At 41.8% G+C, this 27,243-nt stretch overlaps 1 protein-coding gene, 1 long non-coding RNA gene and 1 other non-coding gene across 3 annotated transcripts; 1 reads left to right on the forward strand and 2 right to left on the reverse strand.

The window, feature by feature from the left end:
* Positions 1–277: 277 nt before the first annotated feature.
* TRNAY-GUA lies at positions 278–367 on the reverse strand. The gene is given in 2 exon segments: positions 278–313; positions 331–367. It is a non-coding gene; the product is annotated as a tRNA-Tyr (tRNA).
* Positions 368–966: 599 nt separating this feature from the next.
* Positions 967–4,010, forward strand: LOC120322633. Its single transcript, XR_005562445.1, has 2 exons — positions 967–1,221; positions 1,749–4,010. It is a non-coding gene; the product is annotated as an uncharacterized LOC120322633 (long non-coding RNA).
* Positions 4,011–10,215: 6,205 nt separating this feature from the next.
* Positions 10,216–26,510, reverse strand: VCPIP1 (valosin containing protein interacting protein 1). The gene is made up of 3 exons (XM_027748222.2): positions 23,619–26,510; positions 18,307–18,393; positions 10,216–15,456 (listed from the first exon to the last, which is right to left on the reverse strand). The coding sequence occupies exons 1-3, from the start codon at positions 26,314–26,316 to the stop codon at positions 14,585–14,587; spliced, it is 3,657 nt and encodes a 1,218-aa protein (XP_027604023.1). The 5' UTR covers positions 26,317–26,510; the 3' UTR covers positions 10,216–14,584.
* Positions 26,511–27,243: the final 733 nt, after the last annotated feature.

Consider the following 27,243-nt stretch of genomic DNA (forward strand, 5'->3'; position numbering starts at 1 on the left):
GAATCTGCGCAGGCGGACTGACGCCCCATTGGCCGCCGCCGCCCGCACGCGCCCCCCGCGCGCCGGGCGGGGGGGGGCGGGGCCTCGCGCCGGCGGGCGGGCGGTGTGACGGGGCCGGGGGGGGGGGGGCGGGTCCTCCCGGCGCGGGGAGCCCCGTAACGCACCGCCGCGAGCGCCCGCGAGCCGCTCCCGCGCCCGCGGCAACGGCGGCGCCTCCCGACGGCAAAGGAATGAAAAAGTAACGGCGGGGCCGCCCCGCGCGGCAAAACCGAGCGTCTCCTTCGAGCCGGAATCGAACCAGCGACCTAAGGATTCCCGCGGGCTGCGCCTCTACAGTCCTCCGCTCTACCAGCTGAGCTATCGAAGGGAGCTGTGGATTAGCACCGCTCCAAGATACAAAACCTTGCTTCCCGCCACCACCGGTAATGCGCGTCGGGATCCCCTTCCCGGGAACTGGGCCAGGATCCCCTCCCCAGGAAGAGACGGAGCGTAAAAACCCGCTGGGGACCGAGACCCGGCGGCTCCGGCACCCTCCGCGGCGCTGCCGGCGGGCCGGTGAGCGCAGGGATGCGGCGCTCTCGGCCGCTCCCGCTCCCGCGCCGGGCGCGATCTGTCTGGCAGTGCGAAGGCAGCGCTTCCCGCTTCCCCCCCTCGCCGAAAATTCCATGCCCTGTGGGTTACACGCGTGCCTGAGGAGCGGGAAGTGCGGGTCTCATCGCACCCAGCCATCGCTGTGTTACAGGGTTCCTGCTCCAGCCACTGCACTGGTTTATTGAGAAAAGGTCACCTCAAAGAGAATCACAGAATCAATTAGGTTGGAAAAGGCCTCTGAGATCATGGAGTCCAACCTATGACCAAACACCACCCTGTCAACTAGACCAGTTTTTCCTTAAACACCTCCATGGATGGTGACTCCACCCCCTCCCTGGGCAGCCATTCCAATGTCTAATCACTCTTTCTGTGAAAAAAATGTTTCTAATGTCCAACCTAGACCTCACGTGGTGCAGCTTAAGACTGTTCTCTAGTCCTATCGCTCGTTGATGGGAGAAGAGACCAACCCTCACCTTGCAACAACCTCCTTTCAGGTAGAAACATGGCACCACATCCTCATGTGGCTGCGCTGACAGACACGTGGACTCTGTGGAGCTCCTAGGGGAACAGGATGGAAGCACCTGATGTGAACACGTGTTGGCAACTACACAGCCAAAGAAACACGGAAGGGTAGGGACAGTGTTTAAAGGTGCTCACCCACAGCTCACATCCATTATAGGGCCCAAACACAAGCTTTTCCCTTTATTAAATGCAACGTGATTTTTACTTTAATGGTCAAAACGAATCACCAAAACAGCATATCGTTTCTTGTTACAAATACATTTTTTTCAGTGGTTTACTTACGGAAATTTGCTCGCCACCACCACCATCACAGTGGTAACAAGCTCGTGACACTTATCACCAGCATAAAGTACAAGCTACATTCCAGCAGAACCTTTGTGTTTTCTAGGTATTCCTCTAGACAACAGTCTTTATCTGGAATCATAGAATGGTTTTGGTTGAAGGGACCTTAAAGATCATCTCATTCCAACTCCCCTGCCATGAGCAGGGACACCTTCCACTACACCAGGTTGCTCAAAGCTTTATCCAACATGCCTTGAACACTTTCAGGGATAGGGCATCCACAACTTCTCTAGGCAACCTGTGCCAGTAAAGAATTTTTTCCTAATAACTATTCTAAACCTATTCTCTTTCAGTTTGAAGCCATTCCCCCTTGGCCTGTCACTACATGAGATGCTCCAGTTACACTTTAAATTGTATTTAAAAAGAGATGCTCCAGTCCCTTAATCATCTTTGTTGCCCTCCGCTAGACCTGCTGCAGGAGCTCCATGTCTCTCTCTTCCTGAGAAGCACAGAACTGGGCACAGCACGCCAGGTGAGGCCTCATCAGAACTGAATAGAGGGGCAGGATCACCTCCCTCGACCTGCTGTCAATGCTCTTCCTAATGCAGCTCGGGATACCATTGGCCCTCCTGGCCGCCAGGGTACACTGCTGGCTCATGGACAGTTTGTTGTCCACTAGGACGGAATTCACAGAAGTTATCTGTATAAACGAATCCCTTTATGGAGTCTATACATCCCCGCAGCATTACGGATGTTCCCTGTACATGCCCAGGGCAGTACGGATGTTCCCATACGCGGGTGTCTCCGAGCGGGAACGCCGGGCTCGCAGCACCCCCTGCGGGAGCACAGAGGAAACTGCAGGCGCCGGCACAGCGCTCACGGCACGGGAGGGGAATCGCCCACCAAAACATCCAACTTCACTCGCATCACAAACCTGCTGTTACAAGGGCGAACTCCTATCGTTGCATCTTTCATAGAGGAAAAAAAAAAATCGTTGGGGTTTTTATTTGTAGTCTTTGCCTGCTGCTTGCTAATAGACGTTCAGCACCAACCTGCCTTCCCTGTGATGCGCTTTTAGTATCCAGAAATGACAATGCAGCAGGTTTCCCCACATCAAAGCTCTGACAGGAGTCTTTGAACTACAAAAGCCATAATCAAAAAGTAATAAAAACCACTCTGAGACAGGATTTCTGTTGTCAGCCTCATATGGCATGAAATGGTATCTTTTAGCACTCATTTATCTTTAATTCAAAGTGAAAGGAGCCCAAAATGAAAATATGGTTGTCTAAATAGATACTTTCTTCTATATTCCCACAGTAACACATGTGTTCCTAATTTGCAGGAAATAGATCTTGAAAGCATTAGCTGAAACAAACTGCTAAATTAATAAGCACTGATGGTCCTGTTAAGTAGAATAATAACCTAAAGATGCAGTTTGTTATGACATCCAGTAAACATTCTCCTTGTAGTACATCAGTAATTACACACCCCACTTTTTTTTTCTTTTTTAATCCTGTTACTGTCCTGTGTGACAAGGTCTACTGTTTGGAGTTTCTTGTGCTCCTACATGACAAAAAAAAAAAAAAAGTATGGATATGCATCCCCCTCTATTTCTTTTAGTAACTTCACAAAACCAAGCCAGAGGTCTACTTCTCTCTTCAGAGACCTCACAGTAAGTTATTTTTTCCAACTGTTCATTTAAGAGTATCCCTAAGAAAGAAGGCGCAAACTGACAGTCTGTAGCAGGATAGGGAACATCTCCCCTAAATGCTACCATTTTCAGGGACTGTCCCCTCCCATTCCATCAGGACTGTCAAGGCCCACAAGCCACCAGGCTCAACCTCGATGGACTTCTGGTAGGACATTCACCAGCTGGCAACATCCGAGTCCTATTGTGTTTTCTGTCTTTGGCTGTCCTTCCCAAGACTCCCTTGTGAGAAAGGAGAGCTCAGTTCCAATCTAGACCTAAAGAACTTGACCAGGTGCAAAGACATTGCTGCAAGTTCAGGATGTCAGGATGAGGTAAAGGTCACTCCTAGCTCATGGACCTTGAGTCACAGTGGGCATACTTACAGTGGCACTTTGCCACTTCCCCACTACCTTAGGACTGTTTAGCTGTGTCTCCTGACAAATCAAAACCAAACATCATTAGAATCAGCTGTTGGCATTCGGATCCTACTTGGGTTTTGTAGTGTTGCACAAGTGCTAGCAGCAGTGGGCAACCCACTTCCAAAGACAGAACGCTCACTCTTACCTGGATGATTTGAAAGACAAAGCTCCCTGGAAGACGCAGTGATGATCCTGTCATTTTGTCCTGTTATTTATTTCTTCTTGCTTAGTTTCCTGCTGATCTACAGTGGAAAAATTTGTATTAGGCATTCATTATGGCTCTAACAGCAGACTCTGCTCTTGCTGAAAAACAGGTCCCTTTCTGTGCAATGCTGATATTTCAAAAAATGTCACCCAGTTGCAGTGGTATAAAGGTACTACGATATTAGGCCATATGTTAATTCCATATGTGTATTACTGGGCTCATTTGTTACTGCTCCAATTTGTTGAGAGTTCCATCTATTTCCTGATAAATCCTTTAATGAATAAAACAATATCAGTCATGACCTCATTGCTTATTGTTACAAAGCTGAAATGATGGAAAAACTCTGAAGTTACGTGCAGAGGATTGTAATTCTTTGCTGCTATGCATCAGAATCTAGTTGTGAATTCAGGCAGCCAATTCAACATTTATCTGGACAATAAAACAATATATGGATATTCCCCAGGAGGCACAGGGCTTAACACCACTGACATGAAGTTAAGAATAATCAGTCTGTCCTAAACCCTGTAGGTTGTTGAAAAACCCTGTAGGTTGTTTCTCTTGTAACAAGAGAAACCCATCTTTGTAAAGGTTATTTTTACCACAAATAATCAACAAGGCATGCAACTGAATTCTTGCTATGAGAGAAGAATCTAGCAAAATGCCTAGAAGGAATTCCTAAGATCAGGAATCAGATTTTTGAATTGTGGACAACAAGTAGTTTATTTCCTCAGCAATCAGTTTCCTAACCGATTGCTCCCAGTCTCATAGAACTAAGATCTATAAAGTAAAAGAAACACTTCATGATTGCTAAAATAAAGGAAAAGCTCACTGTAGGTGAGCTTACAGTTTTTTTACCCAATACTTTCCTTTTAGTAGTCTTCAATGCTTCATCACCAGTTCCCCTAGTGACTGTAATCTTCAGAGCTCAGCACTGGCTGAAACACCAAATATGTCAATCAAACCACATGCATCCATCAAGTCTTCAGCTCAGCTGCTTGATTTGGTTGGAATTCAATGTCATAGCACCACTCATTCAGCACCCAAGGTGTTGTGGCTTGCATCATCCCTGTGGGGGTTGAGTTTCCTCCCCACGTTTGGAGAAATTTCTGATGAAGAGCACAAGGGTACTCACCAGATACTCTTTTAAATTAAAATCGTTCTCCTTATGACAGCATGTTATTACCTGCATCTGCTCCATGTCTCAGTACCAAAGATCCAAGCTTGTCATTCATACTTGAGTCATGTCACAGTCAGTTCAGGGAAGCTGCAGTTCAGTTTCAACTTGCTGTGTGCCTTCAGAGTCATACTTACAGGTTTGCTCTTTTCTTTTTTCTTTTCTTTTTTCTTTTCTCAACTGTTTGTTATTAAAGTTTCTGAAGGGCAACTCATGGCTGCTGAAAATTACCTGATTTTCTCTCTAAATGCTTCTTATAACATTTTCCTAAGATGCTAGGTCTTATAGGAACAACAACTTCACTCAGAAGAGCTAGCAATTCCATGCACTTTGACTCAACCTACTTATACAGCCTTTTGGAGAGGGAAAAAAAGTGCTGTTACCTCTGCCTAACCCAATTAGCCTGTGTTCTGACACAGACGAATTGCATGCACTTTGTGATTTCATGAATTCTGCTTTACTGTATCAACATTATTCATGCTAGTGTAGGGAGAGTGGAAATGTAAGGCTAAAAGGCCATCATATCACAAAAATACCAAAATAATCACGTGTATCTGGATGGGCTCAGAATTTATGCTCATGCATTAGCCTCCGTGACAATTATGCACACAAAACATCTTGCACATTTCCAAAGCAGCCCATATCACCTTATCAAGGAGGCTGTACAACTACCTCAAGAATTCTGAGGTGGCCTTGGGATGAAGCCTTGAACTGAAAACAACAACCACAGTTCCCAGGCTCAGAAGATCAATTAAGCAGCTCCAGAGACCGACACTAGGATCCTCTTGCTCAGAATGCAAGGAAGTGGTGTCAGTGCACAGCTCAGATGGATGCTGCCACTTCGAAACCAAGTCCTAAGCCTCACCTCATCTGCTATGCAAGGACAGCGGCAGCTACACTGATTGACAGTATTCCTTTGAAGGGACAAATTTCATTTGGCAACCACATCACTTATGGTTTCCATGGCATGGGCATTAATTTATATGAGGCACTATCAAGGCAAACATTACTTTATAAGGGCTAAAAGTGGAACAGCCTTGAATCAATCAAAGGGGGAGAAAACAATCCTATACTTACACTCAGATGTTACACTTCAAGATTAATTATAATGTTAATCTCAATTAACAAGTTTACTAATTTCTTAAATGCCACTCATATATTTTGGAAATCATGGAGGAATAATTTTATTAGTTTTGGTCAGGTATGCAAATATTTTTTTAAAAATTTACTCCTTTCACAAACATACTTACAACTTTGGAGACCAAAGAGAACGTTTGGAAGTCACCTGTTAATCATGTATTACAAATACATATTGTCCCATGCTGTTTTGGAATTACATTCTAGTAGGTCATCGCTACAAATGCAAGAGAAGTCAACTTAATCCTTAGATTTTGTTCACCCCAGGAGTAAACAATTAGTCCTAATGAAAGAGACTAAAGCAGTCGGATCCAGACTGAGCCAACCAAATGATCGGGCAGCAGTAACAGTGTCCCAGCAGCAGCCTAAGCTAGATTCAGGCAAGCAGCCTAAGTTCAATAGTATCCTGAGAATAGAAGAAAAGCACTGGCTTGACTTTCTACCCCAAAAATCAAAACTACTTTATAAAAAGAATAGTGTTCTGATCTCCAACTTTCCAAACCAGCAAAAGGACTACTAAAAGACTCCTGACTACAAAAACAAGAGTCACAGAGGCAAACCTGCCTATATTACACCTAGCAGTCCAAAAGGTACTTGCCTCTGCTGCTTGCACAACTGTAGTTTACCTCTTTTTTTCCAAGGCACTGTTGCTCTCGTGCCCTGCAGAATTCTAGCAGGAGGGGAGAAGAGAGAGCAGAGGGTGCTTACAGATGAAAAAACTGCACACGTCCATCCTGGCTCTACTTCTGCAGTCAGAAAGAAGTGTTCATGAAAGGTTCTTAGTTACTGCAAATGTATTTACCAAGTCTGTGAAAGGACTCAAGTTTATGAGTTTCCAATGTAGAACCTCAGGGTTAGGGTTGGAAAGATACAAAACATTAAATAAAAGATTACTTTCACAGTGGACAATAGATATCTAGGAATTATTTTTCTACGGGCTTAATAGAGACCTGACAGAGTTCAAAGTTTCCAAACTAAGAAGGGAATGGGCTATCTCAGCTGACTTCAAATGCATGGAAGAAAACAAACAAAAATGTTGGTGAATGTGGCAGGGTAAAGAAGTACTTAAGGTTAGGAGAAACAGAGGGAGCAAAGAAATAAATACTGGCATCTAGTTTCTTCTAGTGTACCATGCCTTGACTTCTTATTCTGAAAGCAAAAAGCAGCAGGTACTCTTGACCTTTATTTCCTGCATCCCTCCTGCTGTCTGAAAAAATAATTGCTATTTCCAGCATGTGTCTCAGGAAGCCAAGAAGTACCTTATTTTAGAAAAAACATAGGGGGGAAAACCAGTATTCTTGTATGTGCAATGTTCAGATGTAAGATTTAAGTATGTACTGAGCGACACTTGAGCAGATTTGAGCACACAAAAAATTAGGAGTTATTTCATTCCCCATGCTTTTAAGTTACGCCATTGCCTTTTCCGGCTCTTTTCTTGCTGCCATAAAACCTACACCATCATGGGGCAATGACTGGTGACATCTCACCCACCGGGTTGGAAAGTATGTATTGGCAGCTTCTGCTTCTAGGAGAAAGGACAGGTGGATCTCAGGGGATCCCCAGATTTACAGCGAGACACTGCAGCTTCTAAAGTTCCACCATGGAGATGGAACACTGTGGAGGTAAAACAACACAAAACACAGTTGCCCTACAGAACTACTAGCTGAATTTTTAGAAACATGGATAAATCCTTATGTATCTTCTTCCCTCTCCTGAATATGCTGACAAGTCCTGTGCTCTCTCTAGGAATCTCCCTTCATTTCCTTCTGTGCCATACAAGGCTTCCATGCTTGTAACAAGGTTTTCATTTCCATCAGTTTAATTTTTGTGAAATTGGATCATTTGTTGCCTTTGACTCTAAAAGCAGGAATTCAGAGGGCAATAAGCTTACAAAAACATTCATGGTAAAAATGATTCAGAAGTCCAAGTTACAGATGAAAAGCAAACAGGAAAGCCAGCCCAACATCAGAAGAGACTGCACAAACGCATGTGGGAAAGGAGAATTTAGGATTAGGAGGTAGCATCTGGCAAGTATCCCTCTATCTTTACACAACAAGGCGACAATCTGAAAGAAGTTTCATTTTAAATAAAATCTTATTGACAAAATAGCCTGTAAAATCAAGCTTTCTTACTGTGAAAGAAGTTGCTTGAACCATGCCTTAAAGGTTTCTAAGAAATGACTGTGCATTTCACCCAGCCAGGCTCCACAAATTGTTGGGTAATTAGAACCACAGCATCTTCTAAACCTTCTTCTAATTTCTGGTAACTTCCTTCCATCTGCCATCTTTCTTTTAATTCTTCACTTATTGAATACCAGTTTCCAAACAGCACAGACCCAGTCCAGATCTACAGGATCACTTTTGAAGTGAAATTAGATTTGCTACCAGCGAGACAAGCCACTAGAAGTATTATTTCCAGCAGAAAACAAAATTAGGTAGTCTTTTAAAAATAGAGGTGGATAAAATCCAAATACAAGTCTGTGCAGCTGTCTCATAATCAATGCTTTTTCTTAATAGAGAATAATAGTCCTTTCTGAAGCCTCTTAAAGCACCTGCAAGTTACTGCAACAGAGGTCACGCTTACACTGAAGCCTAACGTCTTTGATGGTATTAATAAATGTTCAGAATCACCCAGTGTACATCAATTTAACTAATTCAAATCCAAATAACCCATTTCAAACCAGTTGTGGCAACTGGGTTTCTGTAATGTCAGCTTGGCCATCAAGCCTACTATGGATCCAAACACCTACTTCTTTTATCAATTTTTGAATAATACTCTTAAAACATCACAAATCAGTAGAAGCCAACATATATCAAAACCTCCACATCAAGCAAAGAGACATCGTTTCGCTTCACTTTTGCAGTCAATATAGGTGTTTGAATTGACTCTTTGTAATACCAAAAGTACCTTCCACAACTCACAACACCTGCTGATGAATAGCCAAGGTTCACTCTCACCCTGATCCTAGGAATAAGATTGTATTTTGAGGAGCCTTTTTCTGAAAGGAAGCTGGGGTTTTGCAGGGATGCTACAACAGATGTACTATGGACATATATATGAAAAAAAAAGAGAAAAAAAACAACAAAGAAACAATAACCAACAACTCAAACCCAACAACTCTAATCTAACATAAAAATTTAGACAGATATTAAGACTATACAATTAATAGCAGAAGTAAAATGAAAACACTTTGAAAACACACTTAACTTTGTTGCTTCATACGTTCAGTGCTGGTTTTGGCTCACATTATAATCACTGCATTAATAAAGATGAGCAAATTTCTAGCTTAGCATTAAGCATTTAAGCTTTTGAAATACAAATCTTCCAAAGGATAATTTTCAATTCTTCATGATACAACATGCAATCAAAATTAAGTCCGTGTATTTACACTCATCATTTTAAAGAATGCTTTAATGCTAGCACACTTGGAATTAAAGCCTTTCAGTAAATACAGGAAGAAGTAACACAGGGTTTTGCAGATGGGTTTTATGGCTTCTTTTTAGGCTCAAAAGTTTTGATTAAAGCTGCTTTTTGAAACAAAGTACCACATGTAGCTGGTGGAAAAAGCACAGAAATACTTTAAGTAGTTGTCAATATGTTCATCTTTGAGTATTGCCAAATTTTCAAAAGCCTAGTTCTTCCAAATTATACCATTCATACTTGAGTATTACGTGCACACAGTAAAATTTTGCTTTGAATACATTTTGACCAACATTTCAAATCACAGATTGCAAGGTATCTTAAATGTCATATATGACTTGATCAGCATTTTTCTACACCCTCTTGGTGATAACTTTGGGAAAAAAAATAGATCTTGCATTTCGTTTGCAAATATAGGAAACATATATTGTTGAGAAATCTCTCAAATTCAGAGGTCCTATTTGTGTAATGAAATATTCAGAACAGGTACAAGGTCAAAGAAACACTGTTCCTTAAAGAGCTTTCTTTCCAAGAAGTTTCTTTTAAACAGAAGCATTACTAAAGGAAAATGGATGACATCAGATTTTACTTTTCTAAGAGTTGTACCAGCTTTTCAACTTCTGTATGAGTATTCATGTATGCAAGTATAACGCGATTTATATGCAGAACTTAGAATATATTTTCAACTCACTCATTTTGTAGCCAAATCAGTGTTAATTAAACAAGCTAATGTGTGAAAGTCTAGATAAAAGTTGCACCTGATAAAACCAAAACAGATGTTTTAACTTATAGTTTTAATATTGCAATCAAAGAAAATTCCAAATACTGTACAGTGAAGTGTAGTATAGTACACTATATACTGTTATAATACACTATTGTTACATTACAGATAAAAAAATCAAATATAATTAGTACAGCAATCACAAATAAAACAAACCAAACCTTGCTGGATAACAGCCAGTACTGTGAAGATGGTATAGCTTCTATGCTAATTTATTTTTAATTCAACATGTAAAGCACTTTTTAAAAAGATTTTTTTCTAAATATATACACTATTTTAATTCCTATTTATACAGTTTAAATAGCATTCCCTCCTAAAAGTGCACTCTTTCATTTCTTGGCAATAATCCTCATTGAACATAAAATATTTCTGAAAATACCACTCTTGTTTCAGCCTTTTATTGCTCAACCACAGGCATAAGGGCTCAGAGGGAATCCTGCATTCTAAAGATCTTAAGCAACTTCTTCATGAAGCTAAACTGATATCCACAAGCAAAACAAAGAAACCACTCACTGTTGTGGTTAACAAAAGGATCAACTTCGTATTCGTATTCATATTATTATTTGACAAAAGCATGTAGATTCTGATTTTTGAAAATGGGAGCCAAATAAATGTAGAGATAACAGTGGCATCTTCTTAAATCATTCACTTTCCATACAACTCAGACCAAGCATCGCTCTCCCATTTGTAAGCATACTGTGAATTTTATTACCTGGCATTTTCAGTGCACTGAAAAAGTAGCAAGCAACTCTGCTAACCCTGTGACAGTGACAACAGACTCTACCTTATCTAAGACTGTAAATAAAGTATTTTGGTCTTGAAAGTATGCCTGCTGCACAGGGCTGTCAGCACACAGCCCTGTGGCACTGTGCCTCTCTGCCTCTGCTGGAGTGTTCTGTCGGAGGCAATGTCTAGCTCACACTTTGTAGCCAGCAAGACTAGTAAACTATATGGGACTCACAAAGCCAACAGTGCCCATTGCAGTTTTGTGACTACAACAGGGAAGACATCCCAAATATATTTCTTTGATTTCATTTGAAAAAAAAAAAAAGAGAAACTGCACTATCAAAAATTCAACCTTACTAAGCAGCCAGCCATTTGAAGTAGTAAAAGTCTTACATTTTCCTGGAAAACTGATCTGTTCTCCTGAGGTTTCCCATATGCTCATCAGCAATCAAGTTCATTTCCCTTTTTATTTCCACAAGAGGCCTGGATTTTCAGTAACCATCTTTCCTTTAGGTTATACGTACTAAGCCATAGTAAAGTTTAGGATTTTCTAATAATGTGTCTTCTTTGACACAAGATACAGTGTAGAAGGTGGTTGGTCTTTAGACAAGAAAGGAATCCAGGTGGGTACTCAAAAAGAATTTAGAACCACAGCCTCTTTCCACAGGCAATTCAGTAGCAGGAATTTGGGTTGGTTGCTTTTATTTTCTGAGAAAAGGGCACCCTTCTTGACATTTGAGAAGTCCTACTGACACATCTTCACGTCCAGAATGAGTCAACGTCTTCCTTGCCCTCATATCCCATCACCATTTTCCTGACTAACAGGGAAATCTAACAAGCACACGGGTGCTCCTAAGACGGGCACACAGATTTGTCTCAACTTACGTTTGCACCCACTGCTAACAATCAAATGAAACATCTGTTCCAACTTGCACTTTGGTGTTCTTTATTTCACTTCTCCTGTACAGTCACACATCTCACCGGCATGTAGATGAAGTTTAGCTTCACTTCAGAGTATCAAAAGCCATCTTTCTCAAAACCACTGATATTAAACGCATGGGAAAGCCACATGAAATAAGAACACTGCAAAGAAACATGCACAATCCTGCTTTACACCAGAGGAACTCAGACCAGTGGATCTTGTGACTGACACCATTTTACCATTCCTTTGAGACCATCTTTTTCAGGAACTGGAGAGTTCTGAACTACACGACTCCAGTGGGCCCAAGACAATACTAAGGGTGAGTCAAATAGAGCTATTATCTGCTTCTACTTCTATTTAGTTAAGAAGAAAAATGTCAAATTACTGCTAAAATGGGAAGTGTGTCAAAACTAAACCAAGCCTTCCTCTTTACACAGTAAAAGGCACACAAACTTCTGTAGTCTTACCAGAATGGCATGAAAGAAGTAAGCATTTTTCACTGAACTAAGGACGATGTACAATAAATATTTCAATTTATTTCAGACTTAAAATTCTCTCATATACACTGCCCATAATTTCTTCAGCCAAGAAAAAATAACCTTTTCTAAAGAAAAGGTTAAAACTGTCAAAGTGATGGTTACTTGGTTTAAACTGCAAGAGATCCAGGACATTGCTCCCCCTCAACCTCTCCTGATTTAAACTCCTTCCCAGGAACATGCACTGATATACTTTTTGAAGCCTCACACTGTGACAAAGCACAAGCCTCTGCTCAACATTTTCTATACAGATGTAGCCCTCAGCCAGCTAGACTGATTCATGGGAGACTAAATGTTTTCAGAAGTCATGGCAGGCTTCCAGCTGCTGCATGTGCATCCTGTTTCTCACTGAATAAGCCCTGCCAGTTAATCAGTGCATCAGCAAGGTCAGTTCTGGTGAGCCAACTGCTTCATACATTCCAAGCTTCCAAATTGCTAACTTACTGGGTAGCAATTTGAGATCTTAACATTTTTCATTTATTTGTGAAAAGGTGTTCCTTAATTTTTACTTCTAAGTAGTGTACTAAATAATAAAGTATTTGTTCCATCTACATAAAAAGTTAACCAACAGAGGCATTTTAATTTACCTTGACAAAAGAGAGGGGCTATTACTTTAGTGACTTGCTTCATTTCAGTTTTACATACAAAAATAAATCCTTCCTCATGGGACATTTTATCATACTAACGGTTAGAACTGTTCAAGTGACTAGAAATGTAAAAAGTGAGGAGACTTTTCTGAATACAAACATATACAACACAAACCACATTAGTGAACTGGTAAAAACCCACATGTGCACAAACACAGACTTCAGTATTTAAATGCTCTTAAATCATTTGAAGCTGTATTTAACATCTTTCATCCATTCAATGTTATTTTACCATGAGAGGAAGCAACAATAGTGCATTTAAATATGAGTATCAAGATAGGAAGCAAAGTGCAGTATCAGAAACACATTCCATCCTTAGGGAGCAAGCACAGTGGCTGCTTCTTAAAAACTAGCACTACAGGTCTGATGAACACACTACTTAAGTGGATACCAGTTATATTATCACTGATGCAGGGAAATCTGCATCACAAACTGAAGTGTGAGGCTGAGAGAGGTGGGTAGTCTTTATGGACACTGAAACAGCATGTATTCCTTGTTCCCACAGAGTAAACACTGAGCTTCTAAAAGCTCAATTATCCCCAAACACTTTAGGATAATGTATGTTAGAGTAATTTCCTTTCAATAAATTCTTATTTTGCTCTTAAGAGGACAGCTGTTATTTAATTTTTGCCATTTCTAACCAATGCTAGTAATCAAAGTATTTTAAAAGAAATGGATTTGCTGTTTGTTGTTTATTGAAATTGCCAACTTCTCTCCTGTAATTGTCTTAAAAGTTGCACAACACTTGACTACCTCGGTATTTGGGAGGAAATAAAGACGTGCTATCACTTACTAACAGAGCACCAAAATGGTTGTGTTGGCTCAGACAGCCATGCATAACCACACCACATTCACTTTATCTTCATCGTATGCTAAGTAGCCTTTTTACTAACTTTCTTAAACTGACAATATGGAGAAATTAGAGTTTGCTAAAGTCACACACATTCCAAGATTTCTGAGAGGCGTAAACAGCTGTATGAATGAAAAAGTTATTAAACTGCAGAAAGTGCCAGCACAATGTAATTAAAAGTACTGTATATGCTACATTATCAAATTTAGCAGGAGTTTCGTTTCAGTTGCTTTTTGAAATGTATGTATCATTCATGTTTATAGTGTATTTCTGACTGTAATTAAGTACCTGGGACAGAATTAACTTCGTCAAATTTCTAGTTTTGCCTGTTCTAGCCTTTCCAGCAACCTTAAACTAGCATGGTAGGAACCTTGCATGGGCTTAAATTTTAAGACTTTTAAGGAATTAAAAATTACAAAGAATTTTCAAGAACCCACATGTACAGCAGATATTCATCTCAGTGCATTTCCTAATAACTAATTTACAGGTAACAGAGCCAGCCTGGGCAGCAGTATGGTAATATTGAAAGCTATTGCCAATCACACGCTTATCATGCACTGAATAAGATGATATAATCTTTGACATACATACAAGATTTAATAACTAATCACTTTGTGTGGCCCAGCCAATAAACATTACATTTGAACAGTAATTTCTTCTACCCTTATTAGATTTTAACCTATCAAGAGTGATCCATTGGCTCAGTTGCATTAGTGATTCCTGCATCTTGACTATCCATCTCCTCAAGCTCCTCAACAGAATTTCCCTTTTGTGCTTTAGACCTCGCAGGGAATGTTGTTCCCACAGAATTCACCATGTTACCATCAGTTGATTCGGTATTCAAGTGTTCAGTACCACCTGGTGCAGAAAATGATTCGGGTAAGCCAGCCTGAAAGCTCCCAGCTTTAGCAGTTGAACTCACTGCCTCTACTTTTCTTTGAGATACATCAACTGATGCTGACTGCTCTGTATTCTGATCCCGCAAATGTCTATCCATTGAAGCCTGAATAGAAGAGACCATTTCCTGCAACTTTTTTCTCTGTGCCTCAATCAGAGTGGGGTCAAGCTGCCTGCTGTCTCTCATTGTCACAACTCCCGGAGCAATTCGGATAAGCTCACTGTTACCAGAAGCAGCTGTGAATACAGAAGGCTCAATTTTAGCAGAAGGACTGAAGTCTGTTTCTGTGCTATGCTTTCTTAAAAGTGGTGTTTCCCTGGCCCTTTGATCATGTTGTTGACTACTAGATGCAGTTCCTAGGGAATGGCCCTTTCCTTGAAATGCAGTTACATTATGTAGTTGTTCAGATTTCTTTTTCACTACTCCACCACTACCCAGCTTCAGCATTCCGTGCGAAGGACTCGCTTCCCTGCTTCTTGAAGTAGCTTCAGCTCGCACTTGGCTTAAGGCCTCTTTAACCAGCTCTTCAACGTCAGGACCAATTGGAAAGTGCCCAGCAGCATCCACACACAGCTCTAATCTGTCTTCTGCTGCATTGTACACAAAGTTTTTACCAGGTAGATGTGGAAAAGTGCAGTGCTTGCCATCAGCCAAACCTATAAAGATAGAAAAAGTTATTCAAAGTGCTAACATATTTTAAGGCATCTCTGAACACACAGTAATTATTGTATTTAAATTTACTGAACCAAGTATGTAAAAAAACCCACACTGAAAGTTATTACCTAACACAACAGAAGTTAAAGAAATAGAATATGCCTGCAGTAACACAAACCAAGCCAAACCCCATCACTACCACCATCCCACATTCCCACCCAAAACAAGACAAAATCAACCAAACAAACACCAAAACCAGAAAACTGCCAAGGAGCACATTTCAAAACACTATCTGTAGAAGTACTATCCAAGACCACTTCCATACTAGTCAGAACTGTAGTAGGATTTCAGGGTGTGTAACAATTGCTAAGCCTGAGGAATTTCAAATTTGGTATTTTGTCTTTTTCTCAGAGAGGAAGTGTTGCTAGATAAACAAAAGTGTTTCAAGCTGACTATGTTGAGTAGTCCTGGAGATTATAACTATTAACCTTTACAGAACAAACATAAGGCATAATATTTTTGATCTGCTGTTTGTTTCATTGTCCCACTTAAAATTTGACCAATCTGTAAAAACAGAAAGTTCACTAGATAATTTTAAGTTCTGAAGATTCTATGTGTCAAAAATGGACAACATTCATTTTTAACAGTTTATCATCATAAAACACAAAATAACTCTTTCAACTCCATCCCATACAGGCTTTGGTAAAGCAATAAGGTATCACTTCAGTGATGACGGCTTCCTGTGAGTTAAAAGCTATCTGCAGATGAAAACTTGGCTGCAACCACCCTCTTCACTTGAGTTCCATCAGCTATGCAAGGAGAGCTACAATGAAAACAACACTGTTTAAAAGGTGCCAGGAGTAGGTAAATTATTGGGATTTTTCCTCACATTCTTAAAATTCTTGAAGAAAACCACCAGAAATTATTCAGAAGAGAAGAAACACATCAACTAAATTCAATTTCTGTGTTATCAATACAATGCACTCAAAACGAGTATTATGGGCATCAATGAAAAAGGTCATTCAATAATTTGAAATGTTATTGAACTGTTCTCATACTGATGAACTAACTGACCAGTCTCACTCATCCACCACAGCTTCTGATTTGCACTTGCACAGTTGCAGAGATCTACAAATAGGATTTTATTTCAAGAGCTTCAGACATGTAGCTCCTTCTTTATATATTCATGGAAGCCAGTAACAAAACAGCCAAAACACAGAACAAAATTTACCCTCGAACACCTACCTGTCTAACTCAGCCTGAAGAACATATTTTAAGTACATAATTTACCAGCTCATTTGCAAAGAGGGAGCTGTAACAATTCCTGTGATAGACCAAAACTGCCTCTGAAACTGCAATTCTGAAATCTCAAAGTAAGATCTTAAACAATATCTATTAAATCAAACTTCAACTGATTAACAGTACCTACATTTGATAAAAAGTTTTGTTCCAAAGGTCTAGGACAATAGCTGCATTATTACATTAGCTAAAATATTAAAAATAGGTAAGGGGCTTCTTTAAGTGGAAAGATTAGTCAGATCGTTGCACACTGAAATTGTTGTAGTAGTGTGTTCATGTTGAAATAGAAATTCTACCTACCAAGGTAGTGTAAAACACCTGCATACGTAGAAATGGTCACATACAGACTGTCATCTCCCACAGCCTTATTGCTTACCTTGTCAGTTGGCAAAAATTACTTGTAAGTCAGACATTTTCTGTAAGTTAATGACCAGCTGGGTTATAAATCCCATGGGTTCATTTCGAGTTCTCAACTCTGGCTAATTATCAATTGGTCAAAAATGCCCTTTCCAGCAGGCAATGTATGAGCTATAATTCACTTGCCACAATCACAGCAGTCTTTACAAGCACAGTAAAAGAAATAATACTAAAAGGAAACAGATCTGCTATAAGACATTTGCACACTAATTCTATTATCCAGGCTAATAATTGAGTGAGAGGTGGTGGCCATTGAATATACCATCCATTTTAATTACTGCAAAGAGAACAGAAATTACATGGTAAAATACCTGTTTCCAGAAATAAGTAAGATAAAGTTAAGGTTGAAAAAACTGCCAAAGAACAAATTGGACAGTAAGAAAGAAGTAAAGGAATCATTACAATAGATGAAACCACAAGAGCTAAACTATGAATGTAAAAATTTCAACAAGAAAATAAACTTTAAAGGAGAGAAAATAATTGATTGGTACTTTCTTCTCTAAAGAAACATATACTATTCTTTGTAGGTAGTATTTGTAAAAAAAATAAAATATACTCTAACTACTTGCTTGGTTATTCTACATAGAGCCCAAGATGTGATATTCATCAATGGAAGAAGGAGATGGATAGCTTTGCTTTTGAACCACCACCTTAGGAATACAAAAGACAAATTTAATCAACCTTTTAAATTTAAAACTTGCAGCAAAATATCTAAAAAGAAGCACACTAGAAAGATAAACTCCTTCTAGTAACTGTTTTAAAGTATAACAGCAACAGCTCCTATGTTTTTCTCTTTGTTTGATCTTTACGGGGGAAAAGAATTTTTTTAAAAAACCCATTAACTTATTTTGGTCATTCTGTCACCAAAAAAAAAAAATTGTTTGTACAATTCAGGAAGCAAAAAAATCAGAAAATAAGAGGTTTAAGTTCAAAGAAGTAGGCTTAGGGAGATTGCCTACTCTTAGGCTCTCTGAGGGAGCATAAGAAGTTCCACAATATTATAAGAATGAAAAGGTACCAGACTAATAAAATAAAATAAAAACACATTTATGCTTACAAGTGATTCAATACCAATTTACAGTTTGCAGGATTTGAAAACAGAGGAAGAAAGGGATAAACAAAAACCCCAGAAATACCTGTTGTTTTCTTCATTATGCTGTAGAATACTCCACCCTGCTGAAACAACTGAGGAAGCCCCTTTGCGTAAGACCAAACATCTTCTCCTGTAAAAATCAAACACAACCATTAGAATTAAACAGTCATATTTTAATATTATAGACAATGGCTGAAAATGTAACTCCTTGAATCAAAAGCTGAGTCCTCACTCTCTTCTATGCAATTAAGAATTTGAATTTTTACTGCAAATTCACAGAACAGGAGCTCAAGACCTTGAGAAACTTTCAGAAAAACATACTACTGTCTGCAGTCAAATATCCCACATGTTCTAGTACAAAGGTTCCTAAATTTGATTTGATCCAAATTTGCAGCTCCTGGTTCTTTGCCAGGCCCTAAACACCAGTCTCCATTCCCTTCCTACCCACCCTTTCTACATTAAACTAGGAAATTACTAACATACTTCGAAAATTCAAGCACATACCCTTGCTCATTAAAACCTTAATTCTATATCTCTACACCTTCTCAAAAATCAGAGATCAATTTCACAGCTGCCACAGAGCAGACTTTATACTGCAGCTGAGACACAAATGTCCACATAGGCAGCTGCATAGAGGCTGTGTCTGTACCTTGCTTTTCTTAAGAGTTAGAAACAAAACATCAACAACGAGGCCCCAGCAGCCCTGTGTAACTGGCATTTTTCAAAGATGCCAAAAATGGCATTCAAATGCAATAACTTTAAATGATGCTGAGAGAAAAAAGGAAAAAAAAACCAACCTAGACTATATAAGGAGAGGAATACAAGGAACAGAAAAACTGGTTTACAGTGACAGAGTATCAGTGACCTAACAGAACCTGCTCAATCAGTTCAGATCTGCATTTTTGTCTATACCCATTTCCTTATTTTGTTAACCACTTACCTGCTTCAGAGAAGTGATATGTGATGCAGCTGTCAAAGTAGTGCAAATGGAAAGTACTGATAAATTCCATTCTCCTGATGCAGAAGCAACTACTGTGCATACACATTTTCAGAAAAAAATTGCTTTTCCCACTTTACATCAAACATTTAGGGAACATACTGAGGTATTTTAAATAGAACTTGCCCCCTTCTTTAGAAAATGAAATCTCAATAACCATATGTCTCAAATTTATTGGAGACTGTAAATCTTAAACTAAAGTTAACTGGATGTACTAAATGCTTACAATAGAAATAGCTGGAATGTGTCAGGCTGCAAAATATTAGCCAGCAATATTTCTTTGCTTATTGCTATAAGAAAAATAGAAGTAAAAAGCTATTTTTAATAGCTTCCACATGCTGAATATATGGCACATCTGAATTGATCCTTTTATTTCTTTACTGCGTATCCCACATGGTAACTGTGGCTATTTTCCTGTCCCACCTGCCTCAGGTGAGAAAATGTTTCACCCACATGACAGCGGCATTATATGCTACATCACGCTTTAAAACCCTTCAAGCCACTCTCCAGCTTTTGCTTCCACTCCCTGACAGGCATGGGAGGCATGGGACTCTGTACACTGCTCATCTGTTCCCCCATCACAGTTCTGTCACTCACCTCTCCTCTTCAGGCATTATTCAGGTCCCCATTCTCTTACAAAGGTACAGTGCACATTCATCATGTTCTGTCTTTAGACATTTTTAAAGAGAGGAGGCCTACACAATCCGATTAATTTTGAATGCATTCCCTCAAATCATATATGCTTGGGCTCACTGCATTCATTTGCACATCAAGCTCACAAATTTGGCCTTCACTTCCTAGCAAGAACATCCAGGTAGTAAACCAACTACTCTTCTTTCTTATTTTCCATGGTCTACTGAAGAAGGAGGTCTTGTGTCACTGCTACCTGCATCTTTATTCTCATTTACAATTTGAAATGCATATCCCTATACACAATAGCTCCAAAGCATCACTGCTGCGGCTCTTCTGAGTTCTCATGATGGTTTAAACACTGCCCACAGGAATCAAAGTAACCACTACACTGATACGTAACAGAACACGGCTGTCAGTCCACCCAAGCCTAAAGAGGCCACAGACAGCAGCCAAACAGTGGCTGACTCCATACTACGGAAGGACTCCTTTACTGCTGCATCGAGCAACCCATTATTATTTGAAGGGCTCCCTTTCCTTCCACAAAGAAGAAGCCCAGTTTTAGACATTAGTGACATTTTCCAAGCAAAGATTCCCTATTTGCTGCGGGCATGATTTTTAAAGCTTTGCACAAGGGAAGTACCACTGTTTAGTTAGCCTTTTATGCAACACTAACAAGGACTAACTACATGCAGGAAAGCATGGAGAGCAAGGCTCACAAAACAAAAGCATCAGCCACTGAAAGAAACACAAACTAACCAGGCTGTTTTGACAGAGATCTCCCATTGGAAGATCAAAAAAACCCCACAACTGCAACTGGACTTCCCCAGATCAGAGGAACTGTGTGACTCAACTAAACTACATCTGAGGTTTGCACAGTTTTGTTGTTAGTTGGGTTTTACCATTTGTTTTGGTTTTATTTGCCATGGCAGTGAGATGTTTATAGGTCACAAGTTAATTTGGATGATCATTTAGTTAGATTAAAAACTCCCTCAAGACACTACATTTGTCACAGAGATTATGTTCTCTGCACTGTTCCTACTCCAGTACACACTTCCTCAGACCAGACTCCAACTCCAGAACATTAAGGTATGACAACAAATCAAAACTATCCTATCCACAAATACGCCTCTTCTGCTGGTGTAGGTTAGTCTGCACCTGCTGCAAGCCCAAGACTGTCACTTCATACAGTGGAGAAAACACACAGAAGTGCAAAACAAATAAAAAACTCAGCTGATAAACACAGGTTTTAAAAACAAGCTGTTTAATTCCAAGAAAATCCTGGTATCAATTAATAAATTTAATTTAAACCTAGCTATTTTGATTTTTGTGTGCTGATGAATTCATCAATGAAAAACAAACCACTCAAAACAGATTCATCATACTTGGCTCACACGTATCCACAGTGCCTCTGCATGGACGTAATTAAATCTGTTTTAAAATATAACACTTTAAATATGTTAATGTAAAATTACAATTCCTTTAGTCTTTTCCCTATAGAGTTCTGTTTCTTGAGCTAAAAAAAGAAAAAGCTTTAGAAAAAATCATGCATAATATGTTAAATAGTCAAAAATCACAGTATCTAATTTCCCAGGGCTTATTTTTAAGTTATATACAGAAAAGTTAAAGAACACGATCTAAAATTCTAATAAGTTAACTAGCTGAGACCAGAAAAGAAAAATCTTAGTAACCAAAATACAAAAGGAGTATTTCAGCCTATAGGAGACTCTGTATGAAAGAAAAGCTTTTAAGCATCCAGAATGAACAGTTATGGATGTTTGAAGACACACTTTCACTAAAGACAATTGGGGAAAAGAAAAGGAAATTGTATCTGGCCCAGCAAGCTATTTCAACATCATCTCCTTCCTACACATTCTGATATGACTGTATTACAAGAATGCTTTTAACAGAACAAAGTTATAAAAAGTTAAAAAGTTACAAAGCTAACTCTCAGAACTTTGCACCACAACTTTTAGCAGTACAGAAATGTCATTGGGAAACACTAAGGCTTCTTGTCCCAGAAAGGCTGAATATACCACCCTGAGGAACTGCCACCCCAAAACTTTTTAAAAAGTGCAAGGACTTAGGAAGTTTCTCAGAGTTTGTTAACCCATTGAAAAATCACAACTGTAAACAGTCAAGTAACTAGATTTTTTTCTACAAATATTTTAAAGGAGAATGAAGACCAAGGGAGAAAAGTGATGATATAATAATAGCATCTTATTCAGTAGCTGCATAAAGTTTTATAACTGGTTTATCCCTTGCTGCCACTTTTACTTCTATTAGTAATGCAAAATGGATGCAGTCAGAGAAGGGTGAGGTAAATTCTATTCTAACCTGTGCTCTGAAAGCAGAATCTAACAGCAGTGAGAGGCAAAGACAAAAATTGTTTCTTGCATACAAGATCAGCTCACAGTCTATGGATAAGTATCTGCAAAATGATACACCTTAATGCTCAAGTAACCGAGATACTTTTAAAGCATGTTGAAGTTTTTTTAGGCAAAAGCAAATAACTATACTTTCAGCAGTATTTCCTTCAGACAGGAAAGCACTCTTTTAAGTTTAATCTCAAAATTAAGACAACTTTTAAACCTAACCTTTTCTTGCACTTTGGAACTGGGGTGTAAATGTCAGTGTGACGAGGTGAGTAGTGATTCAGCACCTTGTCTTACAAGAGACACAGGAGTACACTATCACACTTGGAAAAGAATCAAAGTTCTGCTTGATGAACTTCTGACATACCACTCGGTGATTACGTAATTGTTTCGTTTCTGAAACAATCACATGCTTTAGCCACACCAAATCCTTCCAGCAAGAGGGAAGGCTCCCACAAAAAGAACCCAACCCGTAAACATGGTTCATAGAGCTGAATGTATGATAATTACCGTTCTACTTCCTGCCAGGAAGCAGCAAGAACTGTGAAACCTGATGAAGAAAGTACACAAACGAGGGTCCAGGTCTCCTGAGTTCAAAAAGGAAAATAAAAACCACAGGCACCTGAGAAAAGTCCTTTCATCTTGAATTATTAGAAGATTTACATGACTGATAGTTTATAAGTATACCTTTTCAACCCTATGTTCACCTTTGGGATTCAGATCCGCGTTTAGATTTATTTCAGAATGTAAGCAGAGGAGAAACTGAAACATAGTTTTCCTCGTTCTTTAAAAAGACCAAATCTTCATTTAAAATTAGCAGATTAGCTAAGGAGACAATGTCATGTCGATTTGCTTAAACCAACACAACTCCCTATGGAGAGACATGCCAGGATTTCATCCTACTAATAAGGTGAAAATTTGGTCCTCAAACTTCCAATGAGCAGACGCTCAGCATCCCCTTCTCACCTTTGCTATGAATTTATTTCCTGAAACTTGAAGGAGATGTAGGAAAAAAGAGAGCATGTACCTCTCACACATACACTTCAGATGTGTGCCTAATGAGAGACAGGAAAAAACAGGGGAGAGCCAGGACAGCAGAGGCAATGCAACCACTTCTAACCAGCAATTTTTAAAAGAGGACTTTATAGCAAAGAAAGAACTATCTCATATACCTCATATACGCATTTTTAAAAGTCACTGACAGCATGTTAAATGCACTTCTAAGAAAGGAACTAATCTTCTCCATCATTACAGAATAGAAAAAAAAAATGTATGTATGTAACTACAGTTTGAAAAAATGTTATCTTCTACTTAAAAACACCATTTCAAAGTATAACACGAAGTCAGCCTTACCCATGAGTGTTGCCAGAAGACAGAGCGAATACATCTCCTTATCCACTTGCTCTTGCAGATCCTTTGATGAGATTTTACTGGTCACAGCAACGTCTTCATGCTTCACAGCATGGGCTGAGTGTGCTGAGGCAGCCTGCCTGCCTTCCTCCTTACCCTTCAGGATTTCTATGGCAATCCTGTCACCATGCTGCAAAGGAACGGGCTCGTTTTCCATGCCTTCTTTGGGAGGCAGAAGCTCTTTCGGAGGAAAGCCATAGCGAATACATTGCAAATAGGGAGGAATATTAAATTCTCTCGCTATGCCTTCCTGCAGTTCCAAGAAGGTGGTGGTGCACTTCAGGGTAAGCATCGACTGCCTCCCATCATTGGTGGTTATTCGAATTTTCTTTTCTTTTGTGGATGTTGGAGAATATGGGGTTTTTGTTGGTGTAGCAGGTGCAGATGATGGCCCCTCACGAACAGCCCCAGGAGAAGCAGTCCTGGGTTGTCCTTTATGCTCTTGTTTCAATTTTTCACTTTTCCGTTTCTGCATTACAGAGGCTTGGTCCGCAATGTTCTGCTGAATAGTTCTTTCAGCTTTGCTCATATTCAACTCCTCCTTGTGCAAAGTTTTTGTCTTCTGTCCAGTCAAAATAATTTTGGTTGGAAGTTGCGACTCTAACTCTTGTCCTTGCTGTACATCATCAGCTCTTTGGGCATGAGCACCATCGATATTTACAGGGGTATAGTCATCGGGGTTCTTTTTGGCAGTTTGATGCAATATTGTGTTGACAACTTTCTGAACAAGAATCTCACTACCAAATTCACCAGGGAAGTGCTTGGTAACAAGTTTCATGGCGACATCATACACATTACTGTTCAGAGATGTGTCACTTTCGTACTGGAACCAGTAGACCGTCTCTCTCACTACTCTTCCACCCCACTCTAGAGTAATAGGAAAAGCTTCAGGCAGATTGTCATATTCTTTACCTTCCCAGTAGTGCTTGAAGCCACAGCCACATTTGCCACCTGTAGACCTAGTATTAGTTCTGTCTCCATCAATATATGAAACAGACCCATCTTCTCTGACGCGACGCATTAAGTTACCATGACACCAGTTACAAACAGTCAAATTGCTCAGGCCATAGTCTGGTACCAGCACATCCTTCGCAGGGTTGTAAGAACACACCAAACTGTTCAGGGGAAAACTGTAATTTTTGTCGGGCCTTAGCTGGCCATGGGTGCTTTTTGCCAGGTTATACAGCTTCCCCCCGGGAGCCAGCCACTCTGGGGGAACATGATGCTCTGAAAGGGCCCCGCAGATGAGGCACCTGTGAAGGCGGTTGTCCATCACTGCTTTTTTGGCAGCTGCGGTGACCTCTTCAGGCTGGACCCCTATTACACCAGTCCTTCTGTAGAAATACTGATGCACATCAGCCACAAGACTGGGGTGGATACCATGTTTACTCATGAAAACCTCCTCCATTGCAGCAACGAGCCTCATCAAGTACTTGTCCTGCAAACTTCTGTCTCCTCCAATGATGCAACCACCGTCCTCCTCTAACATGATGTACTTTTTGATGAGGTCTTGAGGAACTCCCCAGGCTTTAGGAAGTAGCTTTCTAGGCAGCTTAGGTAAAGCAGCACCTTTTATTCCAACGAGAGGAATATAATGGTTACGTCCTGAGCTACTCCATGCAATGCAGATCGGCTTGTTCAACATGCCATCTTTTCCCATGCATTTTTCCAGGGGTATCAGACCGGGGAGGAACGTCGCTGAATAATCTCCAGAGCTTCGCATTCCACTCAAGGAGTCTAACAGGATAATAGGCCGATGAAGCACGTTGGCCAGACCAAAGATGTGAATATTCCTAAGGCCCATTGGCACACCTTCTGGAGGAACAAACAAAGGGTCACATTCATTGATAATGTCCTCCCACTCTGCCGCATCGATAAAGTCGTGGAAAAGTGCCTTGTAGTGACTCAGATTCTCCTCAAAATGCTTCTTTAGATTCTCTCGCAAAGCATGCCAGAAGAGTTCCCTGCCAACCAGCGCCCGCGAGACTGCGTGGACAAGGCAGTGGCCATCTCCATCCACGTGGACAGGGATGAGGCACTCTTGACTGTTGTTGGCCTTCTTTATGTCTTCCAGGGTGTCATGCAGGTAAATGAGGCTGCCGGAACGGTCCTTCCCATAACCGATGGTTTCAACGTGCTCCGGCTCGATGAGGAAAGCGCGGTCGCCCAGGAGGGAGCAGTCGAAGATGTCTCCCTGGTTCATCTCCGTGAGGAGCTTGGCTTTGCCAGTCTGCTTGTCCATCCCGTAGCGGGCCAGGATGGGGGCCAGGAGCTTGCAGTGATAGTTGGAGAGGCCCATGACTTTGACGAGCTCGGTGTTCCTGCGGGGCGGGCCGGCGCCGCTGACGCCCAGCAGCGCGTTCCGCAGCAGGTTGTGCAGCACCAGGTCGGGGTCCGTCACCTCCTCCACGGCCAGCAGCTGCCGCTGCTCGTGGCGCCGCCCGCAGTCCGTGCACTCGATGCTGCCGCTGCCCTGCGGCCCGTGCGCCGGGAAGAACAGCCGCGCCTGGCATTTGGGGTCGGGGCAGGTGCCCGAGAAGATGCGCCGGTCCCGCTTCTTGGAGGCGGCCGGAGGCGGCGGCTGCGGCTGCTGCTGAGGGGACGGCGGCGGCGGCGGCGGCGGCTGCTGGGGCTGGGACATCGCTCCGCTCTGCCCGGGCTTCACCCGCACCCGCTGCTCCGCCGCCCTCACAAGCGCATCCCCTGTGCGCCGGACAACGACCGCCGCCCCTCAGCCGCCCGGTGCCACCCGAGTACGGAGCGCCCCCCGCCGCCCCCCGCCCAACGCGGAAGCGCCGCCACTCTCACCGCCCCTCGGCCGCCTCAGTGCCCGCAGCGCCGCGGCCTCGCGCACTTCCACGCCGGCGGCGCACGCGCGGCGCCGCGGGAGCGGCCGGGAGCGGTAGTGCCGCCCGCCGCGGCAGCCCGGCGTGGGGAAGGGAGGGGGCCGGCGCGAGGACTACAGGGACCGCGAGGCCGTGCGGCGCAGGGGGGCGGGAGGGGCAAGCCCTCGCGGGAATGCTGGGAAGTGTAGTCGGAGGTGGGTGGGCCGGGAGGGGCGCGCGGGGCGCTCGGCGGCGCTTGTTGCGCTTCCTGGGCAGGCGGGGGGGCGGGCGCGGGTCTGAGGGGATATCCCATGTGTGCATCCCTCCTGTGTCCTCCCCGGGTGTTGGATCTGAGGTGACACCCCACGTGTACATCCCTCCTGTGTCCCCTCGCCCCCTGGCATGAGCACGGAGATGAGGCTCCCCCCCGTGTCACCTGTGCCCCTGGACAGGCTCCGGGGGCAGAGGCGGCTCAGTCCCAACAGGTTGCCGCCGGCAAGAGGCTGCTACAAAGAGTCAGGGCAGGAGGCTGGCTCCAGCCTGCCCTTCAGCAGTGCTGCACAGAGGGCTCTGAGTGCCTGGGGATGACCCCGACGGATTCCTGGGCACGGAGGTTTTCTAACAGCCCCGCAAACAGCACCTCCTGCCAGGCAGGATCCCCTGCGGGCGTGGGCACACGAGCTCTGACCCCAGCCTGTGCCCCACAGCCGCCGCAGCCAGGCCCGGGCTGTGCCTGCCCTTTG

This window comes from Pipra filicauda, unplaced genomic scaffold (genome assembly GCF_003945595.2).
Source record: "Pipra filicauda isolate LSUMZ 115617 unplaced genomic scaffold, ASM394559v2 scaffold138_size1969278_pilon, whole genome shotgun sequence".
Classification (NCBI taxonomy): domain Eukaryota; kingdom Metazoa; phylum Chordata; class Aves; order Passeriformes; family Pipridae; genus Pipra; species Pipra filicauda.

Bases quoted from the DNA above. Each gene is read 5' to 3' on its own strand.
- VCPIP1 (XM_027748222.2), bottom strand. From the start codon at position 26,316: ATGTCCCAGCCCCAGCAGCCGCCGCCGCCGCCGCCGCCGTCCCCTCAG. The intron at 18,394-23,618 runs GTAAGGCTGACT...TGATTTTTACAG, and splicing joins TCTTCTGGCAACACTCATGG to GAGAAGATGTTTGGTCTTAC. The intron at 15,457-18,306 runs GTATTTCTGGGG...CTATCTTTATAG, and splicing joins CATAATGAAGAAAACAACAG to GTTTGGCTGATGGCAAGCAC.